Source organism: Lepidothrix coronata, unplaced genomic scaffold (genome assembly GCF_001604755.1).
Source record: "Lepidothrix coronata isolate B3197 unplaced genomic scaffold, Lepidothrix_coronata-1.0 Scaffold0, whole genome shotgun sequence".
Lineage (NCBI taxonomy): Eukaryota > Metazoa > Chordata > Aves > Passeriformes > Pipridae > Lepidothrix > Lepidothrix coronata.
In genome coordinates, this window is record NW_016690180.1 from 5,147,023 (window position 1) to 5,160,875 (window position 13,853).

A 13,853-nucleotide genomic window follows, 5' to 3' on the forward strand; every position below is an offset into this window, starting at 1 on the left:
ACATAATGTACTTTAAGAGGATGTAAATAACAGGTATCTCTGGCAGCTGACTACACCAAATTTTCATGTAGCAATAAAGCCTGCTTCACTAATTTTAGCCAGATGTGCCTTGGTATGCAGTGGAAAAATGCTTAAATCTTAGAAGTCTGAATATATGATAGGTATGTGAAAGGTGAATTTATGATAGTTGTATTGCAGCAGTGACAAGAGTGTGATTTTTGAGTCTCTCCTGACTCACGAACAGTAAAATAGCAAAGACTAGACGAGGGTTGTGTTGCAAAACTCACAGCAGAGCTGGGCTGTTGCAAGATTTGCCAGGTAATCTGAATTGCGGTCATAGTCTGAGCCCTGGATACTGCTCCTTGGTGACATAGAAGGGAGTATTGAGACTGACACTGATAAATTACTCTGTGACCAGCTCAGTCCCATCTTGAAAATGGAGTGGTGGATCTAGCCCTAAATTACTGCCATAATCCCTCTTCCCGCAGCATCTGCAAGGTATGTGGCAACTCTCCTGTGGTTCTTGCCTGAAAAAACATCTGAGGCTTTGGCAGAACATGTGTATTTCAGCCAATGTTTGCGTCTTGCAGTATGATTTAGTATCTTGTCCCCTCCTGCAGAAAATGCTGTCTTTCCTGTGATTGATACAGATCACACATAGGCACATGTTTACTATCATGACCATTGATGGTTTACAGTCACTGCAGTTAATTGGTTTGAAATACATCTGTTTCCATTTTATTGCTGAATGAAAAGGTTTGCTTCGTGGCTATGCAGTCTTGAAGATGAGAATATTATGTGAAAAAATTATTGTTGCACATTCACTCTCTGTTTCACAGCTACAGAATTTCCATTTAAAGCTGCAGTAAAGACTTACCTAATGGCAAGTTTGAATGTGCTGTAGTCATCTGAGTAATTTACTTCTAGAGAGAAAAACAGAACATTAAAAAAGAGCAGCAACACAAAGACAGTCATAATAGGTTATAATCACTAGTAGTAATATCAACTTTTTAGCAACCTTGTGAGGAACTGATATTATAGCTTCATTTTATTTCTCATATCTGAAAAAAATAGACTTCCAACAATTAGAGATGCTAACATTTTTGTTTAAGTTTGGTCTAATAGGCACAAAAATGCATTATATCCACATATCTCTGTTTTAGCATTGTAGAAATATGTGGGAGGATAGTTTCCAGATTTTCATTTTTGCTTTAATATTAAAGTATTTGGAAGCATTTGTAGACTTTTAAAACACACATATGGTGGACTCCTACAGGGTGCACAAATGCACTTATTTAAATATTTGATTATAATTTATCAATGGCATGTAAATTCCAATACAGTAAAAATGCTATAGCAGAGCTATTTAAAAAATCTGGATAACAGTCCTGCTGCTTTGTGACCTCCTTTGCATAAGTAAAACAATTTCCTAAATTGTAGTAATGCAGCAGTAATTATCACATAACAATTTTTCAGTATGCTGCAGTAATGGCAAAGTAGAGAACAGAAATAAATGCACATGTCCATATGGCATAGAGAACTGGCCACTAAAACCTATATAAGGTACCCTATGAAGCAGTTTCAATGTGAAGGTGAAATCAGGTGACTTCTGATATGGTTAAAGTTGAATTCCCAAACAAGACTTTCCCAATTTAGATAAAATTCAAATCATCAGTTGCTGATCAGATGGTGAAGGCAAAATCTTCAATGTGCTTGGTTTCTGTGCATTGTTGCTCTAATCTCAGTCCATTATCAGTAGTTAACTAATCTCTAGAGATGCCCCTTTCTCTATTTTGACTATAGATAAAATGTAACTAATCTGTGCTCTTAACATAGCCAACGAATGAGATGTCTAGACTTAACGGCAAAATTCCTGGTAAATTCCTCTGAGCTTTTGACTTTTCAAAATCAAACTATTTATTTATGGAATATTTTAACTGAAGGGCAAATACCCTTTGCTTTTATAAAAAATTAATAATTCAGGGTTCTTTAGAGCTTTTTGAAGCAAATGCATTCCAGCCTGTACCTGAAATAGTGTGGCCAGCAGGACCAGGGCAGTGATCGCCCCCCTGTACTCAGCACTAGTGAGGCTGCACTTCGAGTACTGTGACCAGTTCTGGGCCCCTCACTGCAAGATGTTGAGGTGCTGAAATGAGTCCAGAGAAGGACAACAAAGCTGGTGAAGGATCTAGAGAGTATGCCATAGGAGGAGCATCTGAGGGAGCTGGGGTTTTTTAGGCTGGCAAAAAGGAGGCCCAGGGAACACCATATCACTCTCTACAACTACCTGAAGGGAAGTTGTAGCCAGGTAGGGATTGGTCTCTTCTCCCAGCCCTCTATTGACAGGGCAAGTGGGAATGGCCTCAAGCTGTACCAGGGGACATTCAGGGTGGACATCAGGAACAATTTCTTCACTGAAAGTGTAGTCAAGCATTGGAATGGGCTGCCCAGAGAAGTCTCGATCCCTGGAAATGTTAAAGAAACAATTGGATGTGGCACTTAGTGCTATGGTTTAGTTGATAAGGTGGTGGTCATTCAAAGGTTGGACTCGATGATCTTGGAAGTCTTTTCCAATCATAATGATTCTATGGTTCTATGAAATTGGGTATGCATCCCTGGCTAGGTTTTGCGGGTAGGCAGCAGTACTCTATATTTCTGAAAACTGTAGAGTTTTCAGGAGTGAGAAAAAATTTTCTCATTCTCTCATTTTTTACTTGGAATATACAAGTTTATATCTCATTCTTTTACATTCCAGGTGAGTCCCCTGGTTATGAAGCTATTGACTATTGTTTGATAGACCTTTCATTCATTGATTCATTCATTTTTCATCAAGGAAACAACAATTCTGCTTTGAAACGTATTAACTATTCATTAGAGTATAAGCCTGAGTGTTTCAAATTCTGGGGTTATCTACTACAACAAAGTGAAAATGTAATCTTTTGATTTATTAAATATGAAAATAATCCCATTAAAATTCCATCTTGTGAATGTAGACAGGAACAGTTTTAGTTCAGTGCTCCACTATGGTGAACACAGAATAATTGACACCATTCTAAGAAAAATGCAGATTCAGACTATCATATACATATATCTAGGAAAAGATGATGAATTTGGAGGGGTTAATTTAGAAATTATTTACTGTGAAATCTAAATGTAAGCTTTAAGTCTATTCATGTATCTAGCTACTGTAACTTCAAGGAGACTGTATCAATTCAAGCAGAAAATGGTTGTATTTAATTGTTTTTATTGTCATGTGTATCTCCATCTGTCATACATAATAGAAGAAAAAAGTAAAATATGTTACAAAAATTATTATTTTTTAAAACTTAGTTTCTGTAAACCCCTTATATATATTTCAATTTTGTTCATGTTTTGAGGAAATATTCATTTTTAATGTGACTTCTCAGCAGTTAAATTTACATTTATTGACTTTTTTCACCCCAGAAATAGCCATTTAAAATAGCCATTTCCGATTATTAATTGAATTACGTTACTGCCATGCTCAGTCCAAATTTTATTCAAACAGATTCATTTTTTCAGAAAAGTAAACCAACTGGGGGCCAAACATAGATTTTGGATGTGAACCCTCAAACAACTATATGGATGAGAAACTGAGTACATAGGCATAATCCAGTTCCATTTGCATTGCAAGACAAGAGGTATCTTAACTGCCCACCATTAGGAAGCAATGTCTCAAATGTTTGTACTCAATAAGTTAGGATGATATTTAAGCAAATGTTTCAAGTATTTGCAAGTATTTCCTGGAGCTGCAATTTGCTTTGATCAAAATTTAGCACAATTGAAAATGCTGAATTTTAATTTATTAGGGAACTTGTTCTTATTATCTCAATGAATGGCTTAGTAGAAGTCTTGCTTTAGTAAGATTGCCATACAGAATATATGCATCAAACATTAGTCATATTCAAGGGCCTTGAGTAATGGATCGAAGTCATTAATTTTAGAATTTACTTTTTAATAACAGCTTATCTCAGAAGATTTCAATGCTTGTGCTTTAGTTTACAAGTGAAAAACTTCATCTGTCAGGCTACACTACAACTTCCTACCTGTAATATGCCTCCAGTATGGCCACATCAGTGTCATGTCTGAAACCTTCTCTGTTTAACATTAGTCACTTTTGCTGCTGAGGTACCCTGTAAGATTGAAATGCCAGTAATCATGTCAACCATGTTTTCAAAAAATAACTCATTTTCATTTTAGTTATGTACACCTCCACAGCAATAATCCAGTTGAATCATACTTTTTAATACAAGTACCTTGCTACATTTCAAGCCATTTATAAAATTGGAAGTCTTGAAGAACTGCACAACCAATTTGCAGGCCAGAAGGTGCGCTCTGATTCATCCCAAAATAAATGTTAATAACTGGGCTTTCATAAAAGAACAAACAAATAGTTTATGTAGTCTTTTTATGATCATTGGTCTTTTTATGATCATTTGCATAGTTGAATATTTCTGGTTTTTTTCCAGTTTGGCAGTGATTAGCTCTTCCAAGGTCTTCGTGATGAACATCTGTTTAAACTCACAAAAGCCCTTTTAAATTTTAGCTATGTACACATGGTAAAAGAGCTAAGAATTTTACTTTGTTATTGCAATTAAATTTTTAGAACAAAAAGTCTCTGGTTTTAAGGTCTCTTCAGTGGTAAAACAATCTTGATTAATTACTCCTTTTTTCTCTGAAACCTGTGGATGCTTTACCTTAATAATTATTTTGAAACAAGTAAAATTGCAAGCTTCAAAAATAATAAATATTTTACAAACTCTTCTTAAAATCTCTAACTCACAGGATAAATTGGCATTGCAATATAGCAGTTGCATAGTCTTCGACACTTGATGTTTTTGAAAAATCTAGTGAAAGATTAAGGCAGTAAGATTCAGCTGCACCTGTGACACTGCAATTCCATCTGGTTTGTACACATCAAAATGGTACACAATTCCATTTTCAGTACATGTGATATGCTTTCAAGAATGATGTAAAGGAGTGAGATAATGGTAATATATGGGTCATTTTCCACAGCAAAATAATTCATTCTCAGCTTATCAACTCTTCAGCCAGATCCTTTTCACAAAAAAAAAAAAAAAAAAAAAAAAACAAACTCAGATGTCTGTCTTTTCATCCTAGTGGGTTATTAAGCCTCTGAAAGGTACCATTTTGTAATGTAATCTAACTACCCATAAACTATGAAAGGATTATTTGCTGATTAAAAAAATGACAAAATTTCCTCAACATGCACATACATAAACAAATATAATCCAGAACCAAATGCCAATGTTGTTCCATTGGTTTTATGAATCTTGTCATTTCCCAAAGGCTGTATTTCAGGAACCAGTAAACTGAGCAGAAATTAGTAGTTTGCACTGGTCTCTCTCAATTCTGAATATTCAGTTTCAGCAGGAACACGTGACTGGTTTTGCTTGTAGTGAAATGGTCATTTTGATTTGCTCTGTGTCAAAAAAGAGTAATTTTAAAGGTCTGGTGTTCATGAACCAGCTATACATAAAGAGGTTCCTCTATAAATACAGAATTGAACTTTTGGCCTTTTTACCTGATTCAGGCTATTTACTGAGTTTTCTCTAGTAACCTCTATAACAACTGATATTCTTTGATCAGTAGTTTGCCTGCACAGATGCTTCTTTCTTCGTGAAGTCTTGATTCATTCTCTTCCAATGGAAGCTGGAGGTGTAATTTTATTCAGTTCCACTTACAGTTTTGATTTCACATCCTTTGCACCTACTCCATGCTCTTGCTATTTTATTTCCTCTAAAAGATTCACTTTTTATAGTTATCCACTCCAACTCATGTTCCTTTGAATTCACCTCCCTAACTACTTCCTTTTGAGCTATACTTGAAAGAGCTTGAAGGTTCAAGTCTTTTCTTTTTATTCCTTATTTTGTACTTTTAATTTCTTGCTAGAATTTCACTCATCTCAAAGTAGGTCTTGGTTATAATTCTGTAAGTCAGGGAATACAGTTAATAGAATCCTCTCTTATTTGTGTAAAAAATAAGTATTTTAACATTGTAAATTATTAAATACCTGAAGTATATTTCTTTCATTAAAAAAAATCATGCTATTCCCTTTGAATCTGAATTTATATTGTTATGTTTATCATTCATGAAAAGGTATGTTCATAGTACCATTTCTTAACAGTACTGAACTACATAATCTAACTTCCCATCAAAGTACTACATAGTTGCATATAGTAAATTGAAAAAAGCATATTATAGTTGAAGATATTCTTGAAGTCATTTTTTTTAAGGATAAAGCATTTGCCACAAGGACTGTTGTACTTTCACTTTTGAGGCTGTATGAGATGAAAAAACATATTAAGGATTGCATCTTCAAATAGCACAAGGAGCACATTTGGTTTGGTTTTAGCTTTAACTATATTTTATTTCATTATATCAGTTTATCTGTAATTTTACATGCCTGGATTTCCAGTCTGCTTGGACAAACTTGGTCTTTCTTCCCAAATTTATATTTTCTTCAGAGGGAATTGCCATCTCGTCTTTTAAACAAATGCTGCTGACAGTGAGGAAGTGCTAAAGCTCGTTTAGAACAAGCTGTCGTTTAACTTTTGTTATCAGTTTTTTCCGAATATTATCTTTGATACTTCTGGTTGATTTAATCTCTGACATGCTACAGTGATGTTTTGTGCATCTTTGCTTTGGTAATGCTCTTTCAAACGTTACAGACATGGTCTTCTCATAAGTAAAGACTGGCAACTCTGCATTCTGCTCAGTTATTTACATCTTCATATCCCACTGTCACCCTCAAAAATATAAAAAGCCCTTGGCCTTGAAAGCATTTAATTTTACTGATGAAAAAGATTAATGGGATCTGGAAGCACACTGATTTTGGATGTTCAGCTTCCATAGAGTTTCATTATGGATGAGACTGAGCTTTATTTTGAGAGACACAAGGTCTGGCTATAGAGACATGCTATTCCAGCCTCTTAAAGGTGGAAGAATTGCAAGTCGATCTCAGATTTAAAAAACTGATTCTGCACAGCACCTCTTTGAATACTTTTAGGAAAAAATAGATGCTGTTTCTTTCCTTCCTGTGGTTCTCCATAACAGTCAGCAAAGTTTCATTATAGATAGTGGATTTTGTTAGTTTCTTTGTGAGATCTTCAAAGGAAGACCTGTAATAAAATTGTTTCCAGTGTTCTTTGCCAAGATATTTGTAAAGGTTATAGATTTCTGGAGGTAAAAAAATAGGAATGTAAGGTGGAATTTAGAAAATTATTAACAGTTTAAAGTTCACTCAGATTTGTTTTTGGCTTCTTGCTCAGCCAAGAACAGTATTAACACTGTAAAATGGTATTATCAATTCAACATTTATAACCTCATTCTGCTTTCGAATCCTGGTAAGATCAAAGATTAGTTAACTAAATATTATTAGTTAACTGCAAAAATATCTAAATAATTATCTTCATTGACAGCCAAATTTCTGAAAAAAAAACCAAAACACCAAACTTGTGAAATATTTAAATACTTAAATAATTGAAAATACTTTATGCTTTTTAAATATTGTAGTAATTATAGTAGTGCCTCTGTTGTGTTGAGCACTTCTTACACAGCTGTTGTGAGATACCGTAGATATATTTTCAGATTTACTCAGAATTCAAGGCTCCGAACACAAGAAAGCTTCTATTGTTGAAATATGACAATTAATCCCAGACTCAATTGTGATGTAAGAAAATTTTCTTGATTTTGTTTTGATAGAAGATAAATTTTTATTTCAGTTCTTTCACCTTTGCTGACGATTCTCTGTTGGAAAGACATTCGCTCAATAGTTTTACACTACTTGCATTACACAATGCCCAGTTGTTGTGGTTTAACACCAGTCAGCAACGAAGCCCCACACAGCCACTCACTCACTCTCCCACCAGCAGGATCAAGGAGAGAATCGTAAGGGTAAAAGTGAGAAAACTCTTGGGTTGAGATAAAGACAGTTTAATGGGGAAAGTAAAAGCCACGCACACAAGCAAAGCAGGAATTCATTCACTGCTTCCCATGGGCAGGCAGGTGTTCAACCATTCCCAGGAGAGCAGGGCCCCACCATGTCTAACAGTGACTTGGGAACACAAACACCATGACTCCAAACGTCCCCCCAGTCCTTCTTCCTTCTTCCCTGCACTTTATATACTGAGCATGATGTCATATGGTGTGGAATATCCCTTTGGTCAGTTTAGGTCACCTGTCCTGGCTGTGTCTTTCCCAACCTCCCAGCTTCCTCACCAGCATGGCACTATGAAAAGCAGAAAAGGCCTTGGCTCTGTGTAAGCACTGCCCAACAATAACAGAAACATCTCTATATTATCAACAATGTGTTCAACATAAATCCAAAACACAACCCCTTATGAGCCACTGTGAAGAAAATTAATTCTGCCCCTGCTGAAACCAGCACACCAGTACACCATCTTCAGAGAAGGAAAGTTAAGTTTATGTGAAGTTAATGGGTGACAAAAATAATGGCATTAGGCAAATCAGTAAACAAAAATAGGCATGATGATAGTTGAGGGGGAAAAAAAAGAAGACGAAGTTTGATGCCTAAGAACATAGGTAGGCTAGTGCTATCTATTAAATATAAATTGAGAGGTATAAACAACTTTTATGTCTTCAGACCTTGCATCCGAGAGTTAAGAGAAATGCTGATTTTATAGTGCTGTTCATTATGTATCAATTTCCTGAGTTTATTATTATTTTAACAAAGAACCTGCTATAATCAGATAATTATTATTTTTGTCTTTTTTTTCCATATTCCTTTAAAAATGCATTTAAAATTGATTATTTAAACAACTGTCTTTTGTTCAAATAAATTCCTTGAAAATTTACCAGAATGGGTTTTTTTTTTTTGTTGAAAAGGAGTTTTTAATGAAAAATCTTGGTTGTCTGATCAAAGATGCGGAATTATCTTTTTCAAATTCGACCTAGTTATAGAAATCAAAATTCAGTAGATAATCAATTCAGTTTTAAGAAATTGTTACCAATTTTCATTGCCTTGATTTTGAGTGCCCAGTAGGAGATACTTTAGTGCCCACTACCAACACTAAATCCAAAACACATTCCAGAGAAGTCTCTTTAATTTCTTTGAGAATAAAGCTTTTCAATGAGAAAGATCTGATGGAAAGAAACTCTGAAACTGTCAGATATTGAGATTCAACCAGCAACTTCAGGGAGTAGAATGTTATTTCAAAACTTTTGAAGGCTTGGCATCTCAATTTAAGTAATAAAAATAACCATAATCCAAAGACAGAGTAGATATTTCTCTAATGTGTTTTTGTCACAGAAACCTGCGATATTATTTTCATTTTCTGTAAAACAATAATTCTACAAAGTTTTGAGATAAGCATTCAGGCAAATTGTTTCTGAAAAATTTGTATCTATAAGTGTTTTCAGTTTCGTATGTGAAATTCATATTCTGACAAACAGAAGTCTAAAGTTGCACATGAAGTTGGTCCAGATTTTGATATAGAAATGAAAACATAAATATGAAGAAACATTTATAATCATAATAAAGGATTTGTTCAGATATTTGTCCTAAAATTGTCAATTTGTGGTCATATATTTCAGTGTGTTTTTATTTTCCAAAGTAATTATACTGTGTTTTATTTATGTATTTTAGGCACAGAAGGGGCAGTGTTTGGGCACTCTGTGGAGACACCCCATATCAGAGCAGAACCTTCCCAAGACCTCAAGTAGGTGTTCAAAAAGTTGTTTTAAAATCAAATATTCTCAAAGATAATTAAGTTTGGATTAAAAGCAGAATATCTGTATATTAATATATACTGCTATTTAATGACTCATATATATCCAAAACACTGGTAGACTCTAGTTTGTTCTAACTAGTCAAAAAACCCACACAAAATCCTATCACACAAAATGTAAAATACATTACTTTTTATATATGACCTATCTCCCATAGCAGAATCCTAGAGAAGTATATTTTACCTAGAGACTGGAATATTCAGGCATTTTTAAGGTCAAACGTGCACAGTACTGTTTAACACCATCAGACCCAGAGTTTGATTTTTTTTATGAGCTGTTACAGAATATATAAGCCAAGTTAAAGTAAACTCTCCCCAATTTTCCATCAAGTGGTCTTTCTGGGTGATTGTTTTTTTTTGAATACTACAAATACACTTTTCAAAAATCCATAAACAATGGAGGCTACATTTGTAAATGTAAAAAAATCCAAAGTTTTCTGGACATAGTCACTAAAGTGGAGAAATAAGTAAATTGTAAAAGATCAAGTTAAAAACTTACTGTAAAAATATTTGTAGTCTGAGAAAGAGAAAACTTAGAAAAGTTTATAGTGAAAGCTTTTTTTTGAAGTGCATATGTGCACTGGTAAATACTAATCTGTGATTTATATGTATGAGAATATGTGACAATCACAGAAAATCAAAGATCCTTCCTTAATTAATTAATTGCTATAGAAAAGCACGGCTAAATGCTCTTACCTACATTTGCAAAGGTATTTAGGATGTTGCAAAAATCATTGGCAGGAAGCTGCCCCTGTGGACAAGTTTGACTGTTGTACATGGAGTATATGAAGTAAATTATTGTGTTTGATTATTTACTCTAAAAATTTTAAAGTAATGTATAGCTTTGGGGTCTTCCAGAGGATTCTACTCACTAGATTTTTATCTTAAAAAATTCTGTCCCCTTGCAAGACTCCTGTCAGTCTTTTGTGGAAAGTAATTGTAAAGGTATTTATTAGTGATAACCACCCAGGTGATATGGTCTCTAATCAGAAGGAGTTCAGCAGAAATCAAAGTGGAAACATAACAAGCTTTTCTTTTTCAGGGTACCAAAAATTTGGGTAAGAGACTGGAGCTTTTTCCACTCAAAAGAACATGGAGACACTGCTTTATCTACTTCTTTCTAATCATTAAATAATATTAACAGACCAAAAATGTATGATAAAACAGATAACCCTGTGTCTTCAGGTTTAATTTAAGGAGGGATAAAATCACCTCATGTTGGTTCTAAAATTTACACAGGCGGAATTCACCCTTCCAGTCTTTTGTCTTTATTCATTGCCACGATTCCTATTGTTGCTTAATGTTTTCAACTCCACCATTCCTTCAGCTTATTTTTCCAAAGTAGACTTAAATTAGTAAGCATTTTCTATTCAACTTTCTGCTCTCTCATTAATAATTAATGTAACCCAAACTTTTTGTTAAAAAAATTGATGAAACAGAAACCCTTGCTGTTTGGTCAAGCAATGTTAGCTAATGTGTAAGTGATTTTATTCTTAATATATTCAGTCCCTATTGTGTTCTGCAAGTTTTTGTACTTATGTACTCCTATACATTAGTTGGGATTCAGTGATATGCTTTTTGAAATCTTTCAAGTCAATTTAGTAATTTTAAAATTATGACAATTAACATTAGAAGAGTGGTTTCTTGGCTATTGGCATGAATCTTTGTAGCAGGTATAATCTGCAGAACCTTTTTAACGTTTTATCTTGAAAGAACTATAAATATTTACAGGTTTGTGCTATTTTCTGGTAGCAAAAAATACAGTTAGACACTCAGATCATATATTATTTTCAAAATTCTAGTTGCCATCTGCCTTTTAGTCTTATTTCAAATGGTTAAACACAAACCCATTTTTTTTATTGTAGTTCAAGTCCTGCATTAATTTTCCAAAATAATAAATTCAATTTTTTGCTAATATAAAAAAGAAATCCTTTATAATTTATGATTGTTTGCCCAATACACCCAAACAGATAGGCCACCGACCAGTGTGACCTCAGAAGGTACCTCTGTCACAGAAATAAAAAATACTAGAACCCATTTTCTGGGCTCATGTTCAACTGATACAATTACACTGATGTTGTAAAATCATCTTATCTTCTGAAACAGAATAGTTGCATCCTAAATGCCAAGAGGGAATGGTCTTTGACTCATGCTACCCTCCAAATAGTGCAAATTGTTTGTAAGAGTTGCGACTGACTCTTAATTGACTCAGATATTTAGCTGTCTGGATTATTGAGTTCAGTGGTCTGGTCTGGGTCCTAGTACTTTTTCATGTTTTAGTATAAACTTCCCAAAGTTTCCAATATTGGCAGTCCTAAAATGACATAGAGTGTTTTTCTGAGTGCCTGCATCCCTGTGCCTCTGGACATTTAAAAATAATAGTAACATGGGAGAGTAGAAAGTTTGCTGAATTAACATTAAAGTTCATTTTTACCAGTGGACAAAGTTGAATGCAATTTGATAGCAAGTATATTTGTCTATGAAAATAATTATATACAGAGCTGAAGTTAATAGAATGTACATTAGATTTTTAATTAAAATATAAATCATCCCATAATTTTCATGTTGGAATGCATATTTGTGGTCAGGTAATAAACCTCAGACATCAGATTTTTTTTTTATTTTTCTTCAAAATAAAATGTGCTGAAAACCTATTCATAGCCTTAGAAATGTAAACCAATTCACTACTGAATTTAAGAAATGGAATACTGACCACCTCTATTACTGTGAATGAAACATAACTTAATCTTTTCTGGACAGGGGACAAAAAGAAAAGGTCAGATATTAGTGTCATATATCCAAACTTTGCCTCAACCGCTCTTTGTTCTTTAGCCAGATTTTGTGGTTTTCGTACAGAGAGGCATATCTAAAGTGTACTGTTAAAAGTGTGTTGTGTAAAAATAAAATTTAGTTGAATTCTAATATATTTCCTTCCTATGTGTCTACCACTTTAGTCACATCTTTCTCATTTCTTGCATTTTCAAATAATAGCTAGCAAGGTTTTGCTTTCAGAAAATGTTTTTATACTGTCCTTTGTGAAGGCTTTTGTGTCAAATCTCAAAACTAATTAAAGCTGACTTTCATTAGTTGGGATAAGCAGCATAAAAGAATCATGCATTAGAATCAGGAAGATGAATTATATCTTAATAATTTAATCTTCATATTTCTTTCACTACTTTTTCTCACAGGAAAACAGCTAGGAAAGCTAAACTGTTAATATAATCCCCAAATATTGATTTTAGGCTAATAGTACATTAAAACATGGTGCACTAATAGGAAATATCCATGCAGAAAAGAGACAGACAGTAGTTAAATGAAGATAGCTTTGCCCTCAATAACCTCCTTAATAAGGGGATAAATTAATTTGTTGTTGTTCTCTGGGGGTAACTGCAAGATCAACTTTAACAGTTTTTTTTCTGTGTCAAGCCTCGCATACCGTTAACTATCAGCTAGTCCTGCAATGTAATGCTGGGCACAGAGATGAAAATTTTCACTTCTAGTGAAATGGATGAAAATAACGGATTAAGAGAGTCATCTAGTGAATTAGACCCTTTAGTCTGAACTCACTAATATGCAATGCTGTATGATATTATTTTGAAAGAATCATTAAGGGCTTGAAAGTAAGTAAAAACTGGGATGAAATAGCAGCTGGGTAAAATCTACTAATCTAAAGAAATATTTTTCTCTTGATAAGATACCTGATCTTCTAGAAAACAGAAAATAGGTGAATCTTTGATCTGGAGTTTAAGTAAAGTATTTCTTATAGGACTATATCTAATGCGAAATAAAAACACACCACAGAGAAAAGGATATTCAAAGAAGCTTTAAGTGGTATATAATATGCATGCATTGTTCAAAACCCTTCTTCAGCCTGGAGGGAGATTGCAAGGAGAGTTGTTTCAGGTCTGATCTTATTTTCAGTTTTAATAACATTCTTTGTGCTAGAACGAGGTACATAGGTTTGAAGCACTGGAAATCAGTTCTTGAACACTAGATTTAGGAAATTTTGAAACTCAGTAGTATGATGGTGAATATTAGATGAAATATTAGATAGTCAGTAGCAGG

At 33.9% G+C, this 13,853-nt stretch overlaps 1 protein-coding gene across 1 annotated transcript in view; it reads left to right on the top strand.

The window, feature by feature from the left end:
* SGCZ (sarcoglycan zeta) overlaps positions 1 to 13,853 on the top strand; it is a 431,852-nt gene that overhangs the window by 396,956 nt on the left and 21,043 nt on the right. Inside the window, exon 7 of the mRNA XM_017805964.1 lies at positions 9,647 to 9,719. Coding sequence (XP_017661453.1) covers positions 9,647 to 9,719 — 73 coding nt within the window. The remainder of the gene's footprint in view (positions 1 to 9,646; positions 9,720 to 13,853) is intronic.